This window comes from Trichosurus vulpecula, chromosome 2, assembly GCF_011100635.1.
Source record: "Trichosurus vulpecula isolate mTriVul1 chromosome 2, mTriVul1.pri, whole genome shotgun sequence".
Classification (NCBI taxonomy): Eukaryota; Metazoa; Chordata; class Mammalia; order Diprotodontia; family Phalangeridae; genus Trichosurus; species Trichosurus vulpecula.
In genome coordinates, this window is record NC_050574.1 from 372,792,453 (window position 1) to 372,807,852 (window position 15,400).

At 35.1% G+C, this 15,400-nt stretch overlaps 1 protein-coding gene across 3 annotated transcripts in view; it reads right to left on the bottom strand.

The window, feature by feature from the left end:
- Positions 1–7,873: 7,873 nt before the first annotated feature.
- DYRK1A (dual specificity tyrosine phosphorylation regulated kinase 1A) overlaps positions 7,874–15,400 on the bottom strand; it is a 217,338-nt gene continuing 209,811 nt past the window's right edge. For all 3 annotated transcript variants that reach the window (XM_036744390.1, XM_036744389.1, XM_036744391.1), the window contains 3 exons: positions 12,571–12,877; positions 12,201–12,325; positions 7,874–11,273 (listed from right to left, as the gene is read on the bottom strand). In XM_036744390.1, coding sequence (XP_036600285.1) covers positions 10,653–11,273; positions 12,201–12,325; positions 12,571–12,877 — 1,053 coding nt within the window. In that variant the 3' untranslated portion in view covers positions 7,874–10,652. The remainder of the gene's footprint in view (positions 11,274–12,200; positions 12,326–12,570; positions 12,878–15,400) is intronic.

The following is a 15,400-nucleotide window of genomic DNA, read 5'->3' on the forward strand; positions in this document are numbered from 1 at the left end:
ATGGAATGTAGTTTCAGAGGGAACACACTGAAAGTAAAATTCTGAATAATTCTGATTTACCAACAAGCTTTTATTAAGCATCAACACTGTTATATGCACTATACAAAGAATGAAACTCCATTCTTTCATGGAGACAAGAATTTTGTTGGAGTAGTCTTTAAGATGGAATTTTGCTGTTCCAAATAAAATGGTTTGGGAATAAGGAAGAATGAGGAAAATTCTCCTGCAATAGGTACTTGAACTGAGACTTGAAGGAAGGCAGAGAACTGAATAGGCAGGGATGAAGAGGGGAAAAAAAAATTCCAGGAATGGGGCCGGGGATGTTGGGGGTGGGGAGTGATGACAGCCAGTGATATGTATAGAGCAAAGAGATGAAGTGCTGTGAGAACAGCCAAGTTAACCAGTATGGGTAGATTATAGAGTATGTGGAGTAAAGTATAAGAAGACTGGAAGAAAAGAAAGAGGCAAGTTGGGGAAAGTCTTTAAATGTCAAATAGACAACTTTATATTTGATATTAGTGGTTATGAGGAGCTACTGGAATTTACTGAGGTGTAATAAAGACCTGTCCTTTTAAGAAAATCACTTTGGTAGCTGAGTGGAGAATGGATTGGTATGGAGAGAGATTTGAATCACGGAAACCAATTAGGAAGCTATTAAAACAATCCTGGCAAGAAGTGCTGAGGATCTATAATGTGGTTGTGGATTTGGAGAGAAGGGGAAATACACAATATATGTTCTGAAGGTACATCCAGTCTTTTGTTAGACTTTGTCTTACGAGAGTGAAGAGTAAAGGATGACAAAGTTCATGACAAATTAAGAACATCCAGAGGACAGCAATTAGAATAATGAAGGACCCTGAGACCGTCTCATATGAGAATCAGCTGAAGGAACTGCCCATGTATAAGCAAAGAAAGGTATAAATAAGAAACATTTCATGTGACATCTGGTCATCACATATTGCAATGCTTTGAGAATTTCAGCTTTTGCCCTAACAACTGTTGCAAAGAAGGAAGAGGTAAATTTTCTCAAGAACTCCCTATAAATCTCCAAATTAAATCAATACATACTTTGATAATCAATGACTTCAATTCCAAGGTGGGAATGGATGAGAACACTGAGGAAAATACGGCAAAATATCAATCAAGATTAAGAAATAATAAAGGTCAATGTTTTCAAAGGCTCCACAGAAACTTCATTTCTATACCTCATTAATACTTCATTGAAAAAAAAATCTATAGGTGTTAGGCATGGTAAGGACCAAAAGACATCAGAAAAAGTGAAATAGGTATTCTTAACATAGAGAAAATGATTCAGTATTGACACAGAAGTCATTGCTGATTTTTTTTAACAGTCAGAAGTTAAATTAAGCTAAGCCATTCATATGTTATTTAGTGATGAAAAGGGGAGACAACAGAAGATGGAACAGACACAGAAATGCCTTTAAAACAAACTTTTCACTATAAAGAACAAAGCAGCTACTATACTTGGACTACAACATGACAATCCTGAATGTGTTTATACAAGAACCAAGAATGAAAACAAAGATGGAGGAAAAAAAGAGTTTGATTAGCAAAGTGTAAACGAGGGACGTCCATCTTGGGGAGAACACAAGCATGAAAGCACTGAGGGACTGATTCACAAGGTATCTTTAAAGGATGAAGATACCAATGGCATGGAGAAAAAAGAAAAAACTCAAATCTTACAGATACTGAAAAAAATAAGAAAACTACAAGCCTACCAACTTAACTTTCCAATCTTAATAATCTACAGATGCTTTGAAAGCATTCTCAATAGGTATTGTATGAAACAAGCAAGTTTTATCAAGTAATATTTTACAAAAGGTCACATCTTTAAGATCACACATTTGACTAAAAGGCATAGAAGATACAAGAATCCGCTATGCTTGTTTTTCAGCTGCTTTTCACAAACTCTTCATGACCCCAATTAGAGTTTTCTTGGCAAAGACACTGGAGTGGTTTGCCATTTCCTTCTCCAGCTCATTTTACAGATGAACAGTTAAATGACTTGTCCAAGGTCACACTACTAAGCCTGAGGTTAGATTTGAACTCAGGAAGATGAATCTTCCTGACTTTGACCCTGACACTGAATCCACTGCGCCACCTAGTTTATAGTGTTCATTAAAAATCATTTTGTTCTGCACATCAAAAGAAAATCCTAGATTCTCTTCCAACAAAATGTGTCTTCACAGAGAGTCTCATCCTTTGTAATTATATGTATAGTGTTTAGAAATGCTTAATGAATGCTTGTTGATTAAAATTATTCAAGATTCTTGAAAGACGTAACAGATAACAAACCTTGTTTGACTACTCTGATTGTAATTATTAGGAATGGTTTAAAAGAGACACATGCTCAAAAAAGGTATTTGGCATTGTCTTGGGGCAGATGCAGCAGAGAGTATCCACGGACAACACTATGCTGGTTATATCATGTTTCAGAACACTGCAGAAATCTCTTGAAAGAGAAGTGTTAACCATTCAAGAGTTTGTATCCACATATGTAAAACCAAGTGGAGAGAGAATGCCTATTTTCCAGATAATGGTAAATGAAACAGATTAAGAACCTATAGAGCTCATTCATCACTATATGTATCTCACATGGAGACTGCAAACAGGTAATAAGGCCTAAAATTAAATAGCAGGAGCATATTTCAGATTGCCTTTGGGAAACTGCAAGTTTCATTTAAAGACTCCTGAATTCTCCCAAAAACAAAAGTCCATCTTTTTAAGATAAATATTTTACCACTGTTGTTGAATAGGTGACTCCTAGAACACTAGTCTCTGAAAAATTAAAAGTGACCACTCAGAGGACAATGAAAAGCTATACAATGGATATGTCCAGATTTCCTCACACATATATTCTTAATATACAATGCAACTTCTCCCCACCTCTACCCCTTTACCAATCATTCTATGGTATACCCTTCTAGAACCATATTCTAGACATTGGCTCTATTCTTCCAAGTTAGAAAGATATCTCTGATTTCAAATTTCTCTTCTCATCATAATCTAATTCATCTCCCCTCTCACCCATTCTTGGTGCAAATGTACATACAGGTATGTGAAGCTAGGGGTTCTATTACTTGTTCCATCCTTTATCTGGGCATCTCTTGTTGCTTTTATTCCTGTATTGTAAATACTCTATTTGTGCCTATGAGCAGTTTTCTATTTTCTGCTTTCCTTTTCAGTAAAAGCCTTTCTTTAGACGTGCAAGGTTCCAAAGCATTATTTACCACCCATTGTTAGGTATACTCCATATCCCACTTATTAAACCTTGGCAGAACAGTGGCATGAGACAGAATGGAGAAAAAGAACGTAAATCAAGTTCAAAAGTCAGGGAAGGTGGAAATGTTGACAAGGAAGAACGTGGCTAAAACAAAGTTCTTAATTAATTAGTTCCCTATGTTAAATCTCACCCTTCACAGGGGAAGGTGCTCTACATATTTTAAATTATTTTGTATCTGTCACTGCACCTATTAAATTAATAAATTGTTGGCCAAAAATTGGGAGTGGTAAGGCAAGGAAGTATAGGACAATAACTGCACATCCATTTGGCAAGACTGTTGACTCCAACTGAAGCATTAAATACTTTATGGATGAGCAGCAATAAATGATAGGTGAAGGATCAACACATATTCAGATAAAGAGGCTTACCAATAACTGGACTTCAATTTCACTAACATCATCTCTTTTGGCCCTCTCAGCAACCACTTATACCTGCCCCAACCTTTAAAGGTCTCTAACTCCATCGTTCACATTCTAAATCCAGAGCTAGTGAAAGGTTTCTTCCCCAGTGCCTAATACCTAAAAAGAAGCACCAAACCAAGCCTCCACATTTCATGTATATGAAAATCATGCAGGTGAATAAGCATACAACCAATAGGGCTAAATGTGGACTACCTTCAAGATAATATTAAAGGATCTTGTAGAGGCACCTGGTTCCCAAACCTATCTTCTTCCATTCCTTTCCAAATCCTAAGATTCTAAAAGACTTTCATCACTCTAGCTTAAGCTTTTTGTTCACAGTTTGCTTCATGGGTATTTACATTTTGTTACTTCCAATTTTTTTTTCTTCTGACATCAATTAAATGTCACCATACCCTCCTTTCCATTACCACCCCGAGGTGGTGATGGTGGGGATAAAAATCCACTGTCTGATAATAATATGCCCACTAATATTTTATACCAACACCAACTGTCACATGACAGTCACAATGAGATCTTTAGCTACTTTCTAGTACCCTTTTAAGGCCTCAGAGAATGTTCAAAATACTTGCATGATGTTACACCCTATTCGACTGAATTCAATATAACAGACATTAAGTATTTACTTTGTGCAACAGAGTATAAAACAAAATAACATGTCACATCTAAAACTAACTCAAGACCATTTAATGGCTTATCAAAGCAATCCTTTCTGATAGCTATTTGTTGGGACAAAAATAAAAGTCAATCAAGGAAAACAAGGTTTGTAAAACACCAACATAGCAAAAAATTTAAAGCACTTAGGAAATTCTCATTCATCACCCTGTTCCCTTTTAGGCACCATATTTTTTCAAAATAGCCAAAATAGTTTTTAAAAGTATTACTGGTTTAAGTCAAAAGGTAGTAAAAAGTTACCTATCTCTTGTTTGGACAAATCATTCCCAACACCAGTTCCAGACTATTTCAAAGAATCAGAATATAATCCCAATACAACAAAATCTAAGCATTCTTTTAAAATTATTAACATTCCTTTCAAACTACAGGTAAACACAAATCTTTCAAAAATATATTTCTAAGTCATCAAAGTTTCAGTTTATTAGACTTGAGTATTTTTCCCTTTCCTCCATTAGTTATTATAAACTCTGAATGATAGTTAGCCAAATTTGCTTTCTCAATTGCATTCTGACATATGAGGTCCCCCTCACCTAACCAAAAACTGTAATGTTTCTCACTCTTCAGTTTTTATTTGGAAGATGCAAATCTCACTTAAGTTCAGCATACTTACCTTTGAGCTAGGGAACCATCACTACAAGATGTCTATTAGACTTCCCAATTTTCACTACTGGGCAAGACTTTTGGTGATTCTCACTATATACCATTTATTGTTTCTTTGGCTGTGTTATCTCCCACCTCTGCAGTACATTTCTGGTGAGAGAACCTTGGATTATAAAATGATTGACAATAAATGAAAGAAAAATTAAATAACACGAAGGAAGCCAGCAATAATAAAAACTGAATTGAAAATAGCCAAAAAGTCTGCAGTATTTTATACACATGCAAAATGTATGTAAATATTTGATTTTTTTTTTAAACTTCAATATGGCAATCTGAAAATCCTATCAACTACTTATGGGACAAATGTCACATGTTAGGGTATACCAGACAGTTGTAAGCTTTGGTATAATCTTCACATGTGAAGAATGAATTCTTTTTATATTTATAGATACTGTTCCTTTTCCAGGTATATATTTCTTTCTCTCCTCCCTATCCCATCATTTTCCAGCAATATTATGTAACATGGTGTTTTTGCCACAAAATTTCCATCCTGAAGGTTTGTTACACAGAAGCCCCTCTGGATTTGGACCAGCAATTGAAAACTAAACTATTGGTAGAAATAAAGGAGCCATTTTACATACCACTTCAGCTCCTTTTAAGTTTTCAAAGGTTCTATGAAGGCGAAAGTGGGTTTCCAACATGCCCCATTTGTTCTAATGGGAAAATATCTGCCCCCAAATGTAAAAAATAATGGGAGAAAATACAGTGCTTTGGGATAAAGAAAGTATTTTGAAAGGAGGTACAGTATTGTTTAAATATTTGATAATTCTTAATCATTTTCAAAGACAAAAATGGACCAGGAAAATTACTAATTAGCACGAATATGTGGTTTCCAATGTTAAGGAAAAGCTCTATAAAACACCACCCGGATTCCAATCATACTGGATATGAGAGGAACTACTAGATGTTGAATGTACAGAGTGTAGAAGACATACTTACCTTAACGATTTCTCTGAGAAAAATAACAACATCGAGTGTTTCAAAAAATACCAGGCCTCAAGATATCGCTAATGTAGCAAGGTAAGGGGCTCGTTTTCAATCACAAGACACCTTTTAGTGGATGTATAAATTGAACTACTCTTCCATTAAAAGAAATAATGCACCACAAAACATAATTTCTATGGTGGCTTTTCTATTTTACTTGGACTTATTTGTATTACTATTTTGATTCCTATATGGAACTTGGGAGAGGCAGCACGTTGTATAAAAGACAACTGGCTTCAAAATCAGGGAATCCTGGAATTGTGTGGTCTACTCTAAAAACTGCTTGAAAAGTAGGTGTTGATTTAATTAGGAAAAGGAGTTTACTCACCAAGAGGTTCCCTAAACTAATGAAATCACAAGTCTGGTCCAAAAACGCTACATCATATTGCATGTATATATGTATACATATAATACACAAATATGTAATATATATATATATGTATATATATATATATATGTATGTATGTATATATATAATATATATATAAATATTATATATTATATATGTATATGTAGTAATACTACATATACATATATAACTTAAATGGTAGAAAGGGCAATTTTATTGGAAAAATGTTGTGATGGGGCAGCTAGGTGGCACAGTGAGTAGAGCACCGGCCCTGGAGTCAGGAGTACTCTCAGAGACTTGACACACTTACTAGCTGTGTGACCTTGGGCAAGTCACTTAACCCCAATTGCCCTGCCCCCCCCCAAAAGGATAATGTGATTTTTTTTTTCCATTTCAGGAAATGTAAAGTGTCAGTTACCTAGTCCCAGTGTTAAAACTAAAAAGGAAGTTGAATCTGTTGTTTCATTTGTGCCAATCATGTCCTAAGGGAGGTCGTAGGGAAAATTTTAGTTAAAAGTTTTAATATACCATAATTTGTGTGTATCTTATCTCAATAAAATATAGTTTTTTTGAAATAAGTGTGAAGGGTGTCCTACTCAGTAGTCTGCAATCTACAGTTTCCACCAAAAACTAGCAATGGAAATGCTCCAATTCCAGTATGAGGATCTTAAAAAATTTTTAAATAGAATAATTAAATTAAAGAGATAGAAGAAATTTAGCATCTACTTTTAGGAAAACTTTTTCTTACTTTTGTTGATCTTCTATAGGCCTGTTTATGCAAAAACTGCAAGAATAAAAAAACACGCATCTTCAACAACCCCCCCCCCCAAAAAACCTTGATTACTTCCTAAATAAAAATTACTTCTTTTCCCCTTAGTGACATAGGGATGAGGGGAAAAAAAGGATACAATGGCAAGGATAAAGCTGTTATTAATTTTGCAAGTCAGAGAACTTTTACAATCCAATTGTTTAAGAACATTTTCCAATGCTCATTAAGTAAACATAAACTTCAATTTCCAGAGTTTTAGATATCAATTTTTTAAAAAATGCTACTGCCTACATAAAAATCTTTCATTACTTACAAACAAATATTTCAGGGAACTGCCTACATCTTACATAAGATTAACATTATCTTACCAATCTGCCTCTATCAGAAAAGAAAAAAAGATGACCAACTATTTTCTTTCCATATGATTGAAAAATATCATTACTAAGAGCTAATGTCTAAAAAAAATGGATAGTTCAGAAAAGGAAATATTTTCTGGCTATCTTAAAAGTAATATGCTTAGATAACTTGTAACACAAAAGAAATGTGCCTAAACTTTCACAGCCTACTATTTGGGAAAGTAACCAGAATGTTTAAATAACACTTTCTTCAAAGTACACAAAAAATCATCTAATCTTCACACCTGTACAAAAACTTAGAAATTAAATCACAGTAGAAGACTAATGTATTAAGTTTAAAAAAAAGAACTCAAAATGATCTGTTAAACCTCCAACTTTTACTTTCAGAATTTTTTGAAGCCTATGTCAATGTAACTAATATTTTTACATATTTGACTAAAGTTATACCCAGTATACCTACCAGACCATTACCTGGACCAGGGTAATTGCATAGGAAGATTTTTACTATATTTACATTTTTTTAAATTAAAAAAAAAAGTATAGTAAAGAGTCTGAGGACAAATTATTCAACTGTTTATCATACATAAGACTGCATGACTATAATACAAAGGGCGTTTCTTTTTTCATTTAACGTTACAATATACACAGCAAGTCTGGACTAGATCTTACAATCTGAACACAGGTATTTAACCTTTTCCATGCTGTTTATGTTTACAATGCACATTAGTCCTGTAACCAAACTGTGTAGTAAAGCACACAAAACTGGACTGTAACATAACACAGTATGCAGAAGCATTGGATTTTATGGTTTTTTATGTAAATATTGGTTTCAAAACTGTTTTAATTTTTGGTGCTTCCTAAGATGTGGCAACCAGCACAGAAAGAAAAAATGACCTGACCCATAAAATATCTTAACTTTATATACCGAGACAGCAGTTAACTATTGGATTCTTTTTTTAAATATTGCTATACTCAAGATGACAACCTTTCATTCATTGTAAACTTCTCTGAACTGTTGAGTTCAAAAATTGTCACCCACAGGCTTGATATTTTAATACAAAATAAATAAGGATCCTTCAATTAAAAAAAAATTTTATAAAACTGATATTTCCAAGTATCCATTCACATTTACACATATTGGGCCTCTCTTTTCAAGGTCTTATATATAAAAACCTGTTTTGTTCAGAAAAAAAATTGACCATGTCAGCCACATGGAAACGACTGATAAAAAGTATTATGCTGTTCCGCAAAGTTATTTTTAACAGGGTTTATTGGCAGAGGTAGATTACTGCTTCTTTTCTAGGCTTTTTATTTTTTTAAATCCTGGACAAATAAATAATCTATCTTCGTTCTCCCAACTCGACCACTCAAGAAATATTGGTCAATTTTAAGTGGGACACAAATTTAGCAACTGCCAGACTGTGTTACATTAAGGCAGCATAACCTCAAACTAGGCACCTGTTAAATACAGCCTGTTAACTTCAGGACATACATGAGCTTTTAACTTCACTCATGGTAACACTTTGGGACCTGTTGGTGCAATCAAGGTCTTACTTTCAAGTTTACAAGAATGTTAATTAGGAATACAAGAAACTACTGCTGGTTTCATAGCTTCTAGATCTTGTGTCCCTTTTCCCTTCAGAAGCCTGAAGACATTTACAATGTTAACAGATGTTATAGTCTTGAATTAGATGTCAATCTATTATGTTCAGTACACAGATCGTTATAAATGTATTGGCTATGAATTCAACAACAGTTCCAGTTTTGTTTAAGCAATAGTACAGCCATAATTTTCAACTGACATTTAAAAATGGTCTAGTTACACCTTGTGTCAAAGTGCAGAACTGCTACATTATTGGTTACAGACATCTATGTGCTATAAAAACAGCTTTGGTACAATAAATTATCAAAAAAAGAAAATAAATTTTTGTAAAATTCACAGCATAATTGTGAGGCAAAAAAAGCAGTCACATAAAATTCTGCATTTTTTAAAATGTTCAGGATGAACAGAAGACATCTTTGTGCAGAAGTAATGGTGGAGATACCACGTGCCGAGAAAAAGCAAAAGAAAAAGTAAAAAGCAGGAAGGGACACAGCTGTAGCTATTTCCATCAAACGCAAACCACTACTTCTGTGACCTTCAACCAATAAGGAAGTCAACTTTATGACACACGCAAAGTGACCTTGCAATACCTTACAATTAGTGGGTCACAAAAGTCTATTTTAAAAGAAAGGCCTCTTGAATTACCCATTCTCTGTGTTTTCAGCATTAAGGACTGTCTGCAAAAGCATGTCCAATAGTGATTGCATTTGAAATGGTAGGCTCTTCTAACTTAGAGTCCAAATCCATAAGGCCAAAGGTTATCCCAAAGACCACCAATTAGACCTCCCCAGGACTGGCCAAAACTGACCCGTTGATTGCTTCTCAGTGCACCTTAGTTATGAGGCCAGCCATGTTCCAAATACTATCTGACTCTGGTCTATAAAATGAGACACAGAATCCCATTATAATTGCTGCTTTTATCCTCAGTAGGTTCAGAAAAGGAGAATTCTGATCACCGCCACTTAGCATGCTTAATGTGCCTAAAAAACTCCAATACAACTGTCCCTTTGTACAGCTGAATATGCTTTTGTGTAATCTGAAGGTCCCTCTTCCTTACAGTACTGCATATCTGTGCCCATGTGTGTTTGGAGGTTTAAAAAACCCAAATAATCCCACCCCCCACCCAAAAAAACCCTCATGGGGCCCTTTTTGTAAATTATATGCAGTGACTTTTTATTTTAAAATTAGTTGGCAAATGACTAAGACCAACATCTGAACATTAACTTTTGTAGAATAGAAAGACAAAAACACTATGATTGAGATGTGGCAAGTTAAAATGGGGGAGGCAAAAGATGAGGTAACACCTCTGAGATATCCATTAAGATGGGTTTAGACATGGCTCTTTAAAAAAAAAAAAAACACTTCACTGTCCCTTTGCAATCTTTTCAAGTTTAAAAAAATAGTCAGCTTTGCCCTCTTGTAGCGGTTCAGTGTGTTAAACTCCTTCCGATTCAAGCAGCTTTGCACTTGTTTTTGGAAAAAAAAACACCACTTCTATAAAAACACACAAGAAACAAACAAGTTTCAATTTAGTCACGAGCTAGCCACAGGACTTTGTTGAACACAAACTCCTGTCATAGGAGATTCTTCTCTATCAATTCCTTGCCTCATAGCCAGATGTCCTTCAGTCATGTAATGTGTAGGACCTGTATTGGCAGAAAATTGGTATGCTGGATGTCCAGTTATGCCAGTCTCCTGGCGGGGATTGGAGTAGACTGTTAAATTAACATCCATGGCTCCATTCTGTCCAAAGTCCAAGGTATTAGCAACTACTGGGCGATTCTGGTAGGCTTGATTACCTTGGTTACCAGTAGAGGAGGAAGATGTAGAGGAAGAAGTAGTTGAGGAAGACAGGGATGTCATGGAGTGGTGACTATGGCCAACTTCCATAGAATCTTGGGTAGAGGAGCTGTTTGTTGGAGAATTGTAGACCCTTGGCCTGGTCCGGTTACCCAAGGCTTGTTGTCCATGGTGATGGTGGTGGTGGTGGTGATGGTGGTGATGATGGGAGCTGTTTCCATGATGATGATGTAATGCATTCTGTTGAGGGGCTACATGGAACGCTGTTTCTTGAACTGGATGAGTTTCAACAGTGACTTGTGTAGGCGCTTCAGTGCCTGACCAACCAAGAGGAGCTGGAAATTGCTGGCGCACCTGTGAAAATTAATACAGAGGTCTATATTTTTACCTCTAATTCAAAAGCAAAAACACTAATATTTAAGCAAGTTGAAGGGGAAAAACTGAAAGAATGTGGCAGTTTTATCGTACAAATTTTAAGTCTATAAATAGAATAATATATAACACATATAATCCATATATAATCCACAAAGAGGTGGATGCAACTAACCCCCCCAAAAATCAACAAAGAAACTGCCTTTTTAAATCACACATAAAAATGGGAGACTAATCTAGTAATCATTTTTTAAAGTGTTTAAGCAGATTTAAACTGTGAAATATGAATCCCCAGTGATAACTAAATTAATGTAATCATAGATTACTAAAGGTATACTTAACTTGCCAAATAATAAACTAGAAATTCACCATAAATCTCACTGAACTGTTAAGAGATAAAAGGAATACTAGAGATCATTTAATAAAACTCTCAATTTTTAGATGAAAAAACTAAAGCAAAGAATGGAAAACGACTTTCCCAAGGCTACATTAGTAAATGGCAGAGTTTGAACCTGCATCTTCTGCTTGGTCATACATTCTCCTAGAATACAAAATATATTGTAATAAAAGCCAAATAATATGCCTACTATATGCACAAACTTTTCAGTAAGGACAAAGGTATCTTGTGACCAATTCTCAGTTTAAAAAAGTTGGAAGGCAACAGAAAATGTCTTAAAAACATCACATCCTGAAAGTCTTCAAACGTTACACCAAGCAGTGTTCTTTGCAAGTCACGGAGTGTACCATTTAACTGTAAATAGGTCTAGTGGCATGGTAAAAGTGATGGCATTATAGCTAGGTTTTAATGCTATCAGTATGATCTTTCCTAATATTATCAATATGGTAAATCTTTAGAGCTACTGAAGTAATTAGTATATTTCTTCATTCTTTAGCAGTTTTAAAGTATACCTGAGGACTATGTGTTTCACAGTCCATCGCTTGGACAGCAGCTGTAAAGTGACCACCACTATGCCGATGCTGATGCGTTGGATCTGACCGGGCCCTTCCACTGTTGCTTGTCCCTGAAGATCCACCTTAAAAGAACCAAAACAGAATAAAAGTTTGGCTTTGTAGAAGTCAAATTCTAAAAGTTACACTAAATCAGAAAACAAAAGTCATGACACACCATGGCATGGCCTAGCTACAACTACTCATTTTCATCAATCAATGAACAAGTTCAAGTAATTTTGTCCAAAATTTTAAAATGCAAAGTTCTGACATTTTAAAAATATGGTAAGTAGTGATATTAAAAATTTCAAGGCTGTAACCAAGCATATACCTGAGCTTGATGATGTACTAGAGGTGGTTCCTGAAGACTGTGACTGCTCCATAGCAGGACTTGTGGAGACACTGTTACTTGTATTTGTACCTTCATCTGCTGTTTTCTTAAAAAAGCTATGCTGCAGGGCATAATATGGTTGAATTCTAGTCTTAGGGTCATAATCAAGCATCCTTAAGATGAGGTCTTTGAACTTCAAGTAGTCCGCTACAGTATGTCCAGATTCCCCAGCACGACGCCCTCCAGGTCCTCCTGTTTCTACTCCAAGAATATTATGAAGTTTGCGGGTTCCTGGTGGTTTATACTCCTATGGGGGTGAAAAAAAGGTTTTCTTCAAATTTGAAAAAAAATTTAGTCAAATATTAAATCAACTTAAATGCAGTATTCGAGCTTTTATTAGAAATACAACAATATACTGAAATACTTTATGTATTATTTTATATAACATTATGACAAATATATATAATATATATGTATACATACATATACATATATTTATATATAAAATTATAACTAAATAACAGTTTAATAGAATTTTGATTGTGGCACACTGCCACTACCTGCACAAGAGTAATAAATGCCCTAGCCTCAAAAAGGTCAAGTGGCCTTGTGATTTAATAATTTTGCAGATGAGGAAATTAAACATTTAAAATACTTTTTTATTTTAAAATATCTGCACATTTAATACTGATTTTACCTTAAACAGAAATTATTTACAGTCTAAGTTCCCAAGACAATGCTATGAATAATATTGTCCCACATTTGGGGAGCTCGGAGTCTAATAGATGTGGGAGGTGAGTGACAAAATGCTCTAAGGAGTAGCAATTTGACTGGAACATATATACAGGAAAGTCTATAAAAATAAGATAAAGCCTAAATGTCTAACAAAGAAGTATGTATTTTATCTAGTGGCAATAAAGAACCACTGAAGCTTGCTGAGCAAGGGAGTGGAATGATCAGATATGGAATTAGGAATTGAGAGGTATTTTAATCCAACCTTCTCGTTTTGCAGATAAAGAAACTGAAGCCAAGGAAGGTTAAATGACTAATCCAAGGTCACCCAGGTAATGTATCAAGAAGTTAAGATTTCAACCCAGGTTCTCACATGCCAGAGTTAGTGTTCTTTTCTCCGTGCAATTTGGCAGCTTCATGGATAACAAAATGGAAAGGGGTGAGAGACCAGAGGTCAGCGGTGATCAGGGCCTGGTGGTTATAGTGGGAATGTAAGGGGGTGGCGGGGATCTGAGAGATACAGCAGAGGGGAAGAGTGAAGAGTCAAGGATGTCTCTGGGTAAATGGAAGACAGTAGTACCTTTGACAAATTAAAGAGAGGATAGGGTTGTGTGTTGGGGAGCAGGGGAGAGGGATAGGAGTTCCATTTTGGACATGTTGAATTTGGGATATCTATAGACCACGGAAATGGAGAGGTCAAGCAGGCTGGTGGTGATTTGGAAGTAGAATTGAGGAGACAGATGAGGGCTGCAATTGCATAAAGATCATGGAACACATATGAGATCAAAAAGAAAAAGGATAAAAAGAGGGTGTGGGACAGGACCCTGGGGTAAACCTAAACTTAAGGGACAAAATGTGGATGATCATCCAGCACAGGGAGTTGAAAAGGAATAGTCCAATAGGTATGAAAGGAACAAGTGAAATCAGTGCAGAAAACCCAGGAAAGAGAGTATCTATTAGGAAGAAGTGGTAAAAAATATTGAAAGCTGCAGAGAAGTCAAGAAGAGTATAATGTACTTAGAAAAGGGCTTTATATTTAATAATTAAAAAGATCACTGCTAACTTTGGAGAGAATAGTTTAAGTCAAGAAGTAGAAAAACATTATTCTCACAAAAAATGATGAAGGAAAAATGCTAAGAGTAAATGAATTATATTCAAAGAAAGACAATGACAGTCTCTATCAGACAGTTTGTCACTTATTGCTGAAGCTAAAAAAACTAACCATTTTGCTTCTGTTTTAAGGGTTATAGTACTTTAGACTTTCTAAATTACTAAAATAGCCAGGGGCTAATGGAACCTTGTTCCAGAACAAGTTCATTAACTTAGAAGTTTTATATGCAAATTAAGTTTGAGATTCATCAAAGAGTAGAGGACTTTCTATTTTCATAAAGTGAAAGATGGGAGAAGAAGGTTGAGTTGGTAGAGGGGAAAATCCTAATTATAACTACGGAAAAGAGACCAGTGGCTAAGTAAATGCTGGAGAGATAAAACGAAACAAAACTCAATGGAAGAAAAGAGCAAACCTGACTCAGAAACCAGACTTTAAAAATCCACAAAAGGAAAGTATTTTTTATATCTGGAAGATAAGGCATCATGGATTTTGGTACTCAAAGCTTGAACTGCTGAAAAATTACAAATCTATTAAGAAAAAAGTACAAATATATATTTATTTCACACAACCTTTAGTAAAATTGTGCCTCTTGCCTAGTAGTGCCACTACCTAGTTAAATCATACATGGCTAATAAGTAACTAGGAGGCAGAAAGAAACCCTAAGTGTTTAAAGCTTCCTGTTCCCTATTTCCCAAAAGGTCATGAGTGACAGCTTTGTGACATCTTTTTACATATCATCTCCAAAAGAACCAAGAAAGATTTGAAACTAGCCATTAAAATGCACATAGGAAGCAGATAAATCAAGGAAAACTATGAACATCTCATTTCATTTCAACATACAAATTTTATTAAGTGAAAGGCATTAGGATAGAAACTGAAGATAGAAAGATGAAAGCTGATGATCCCAATTGTCAAAGAGCTTACAATTTACTGGAAGAATGGAGAGAAAACATCTACACAAATAAAACAAATGTTATACAAGAAGAG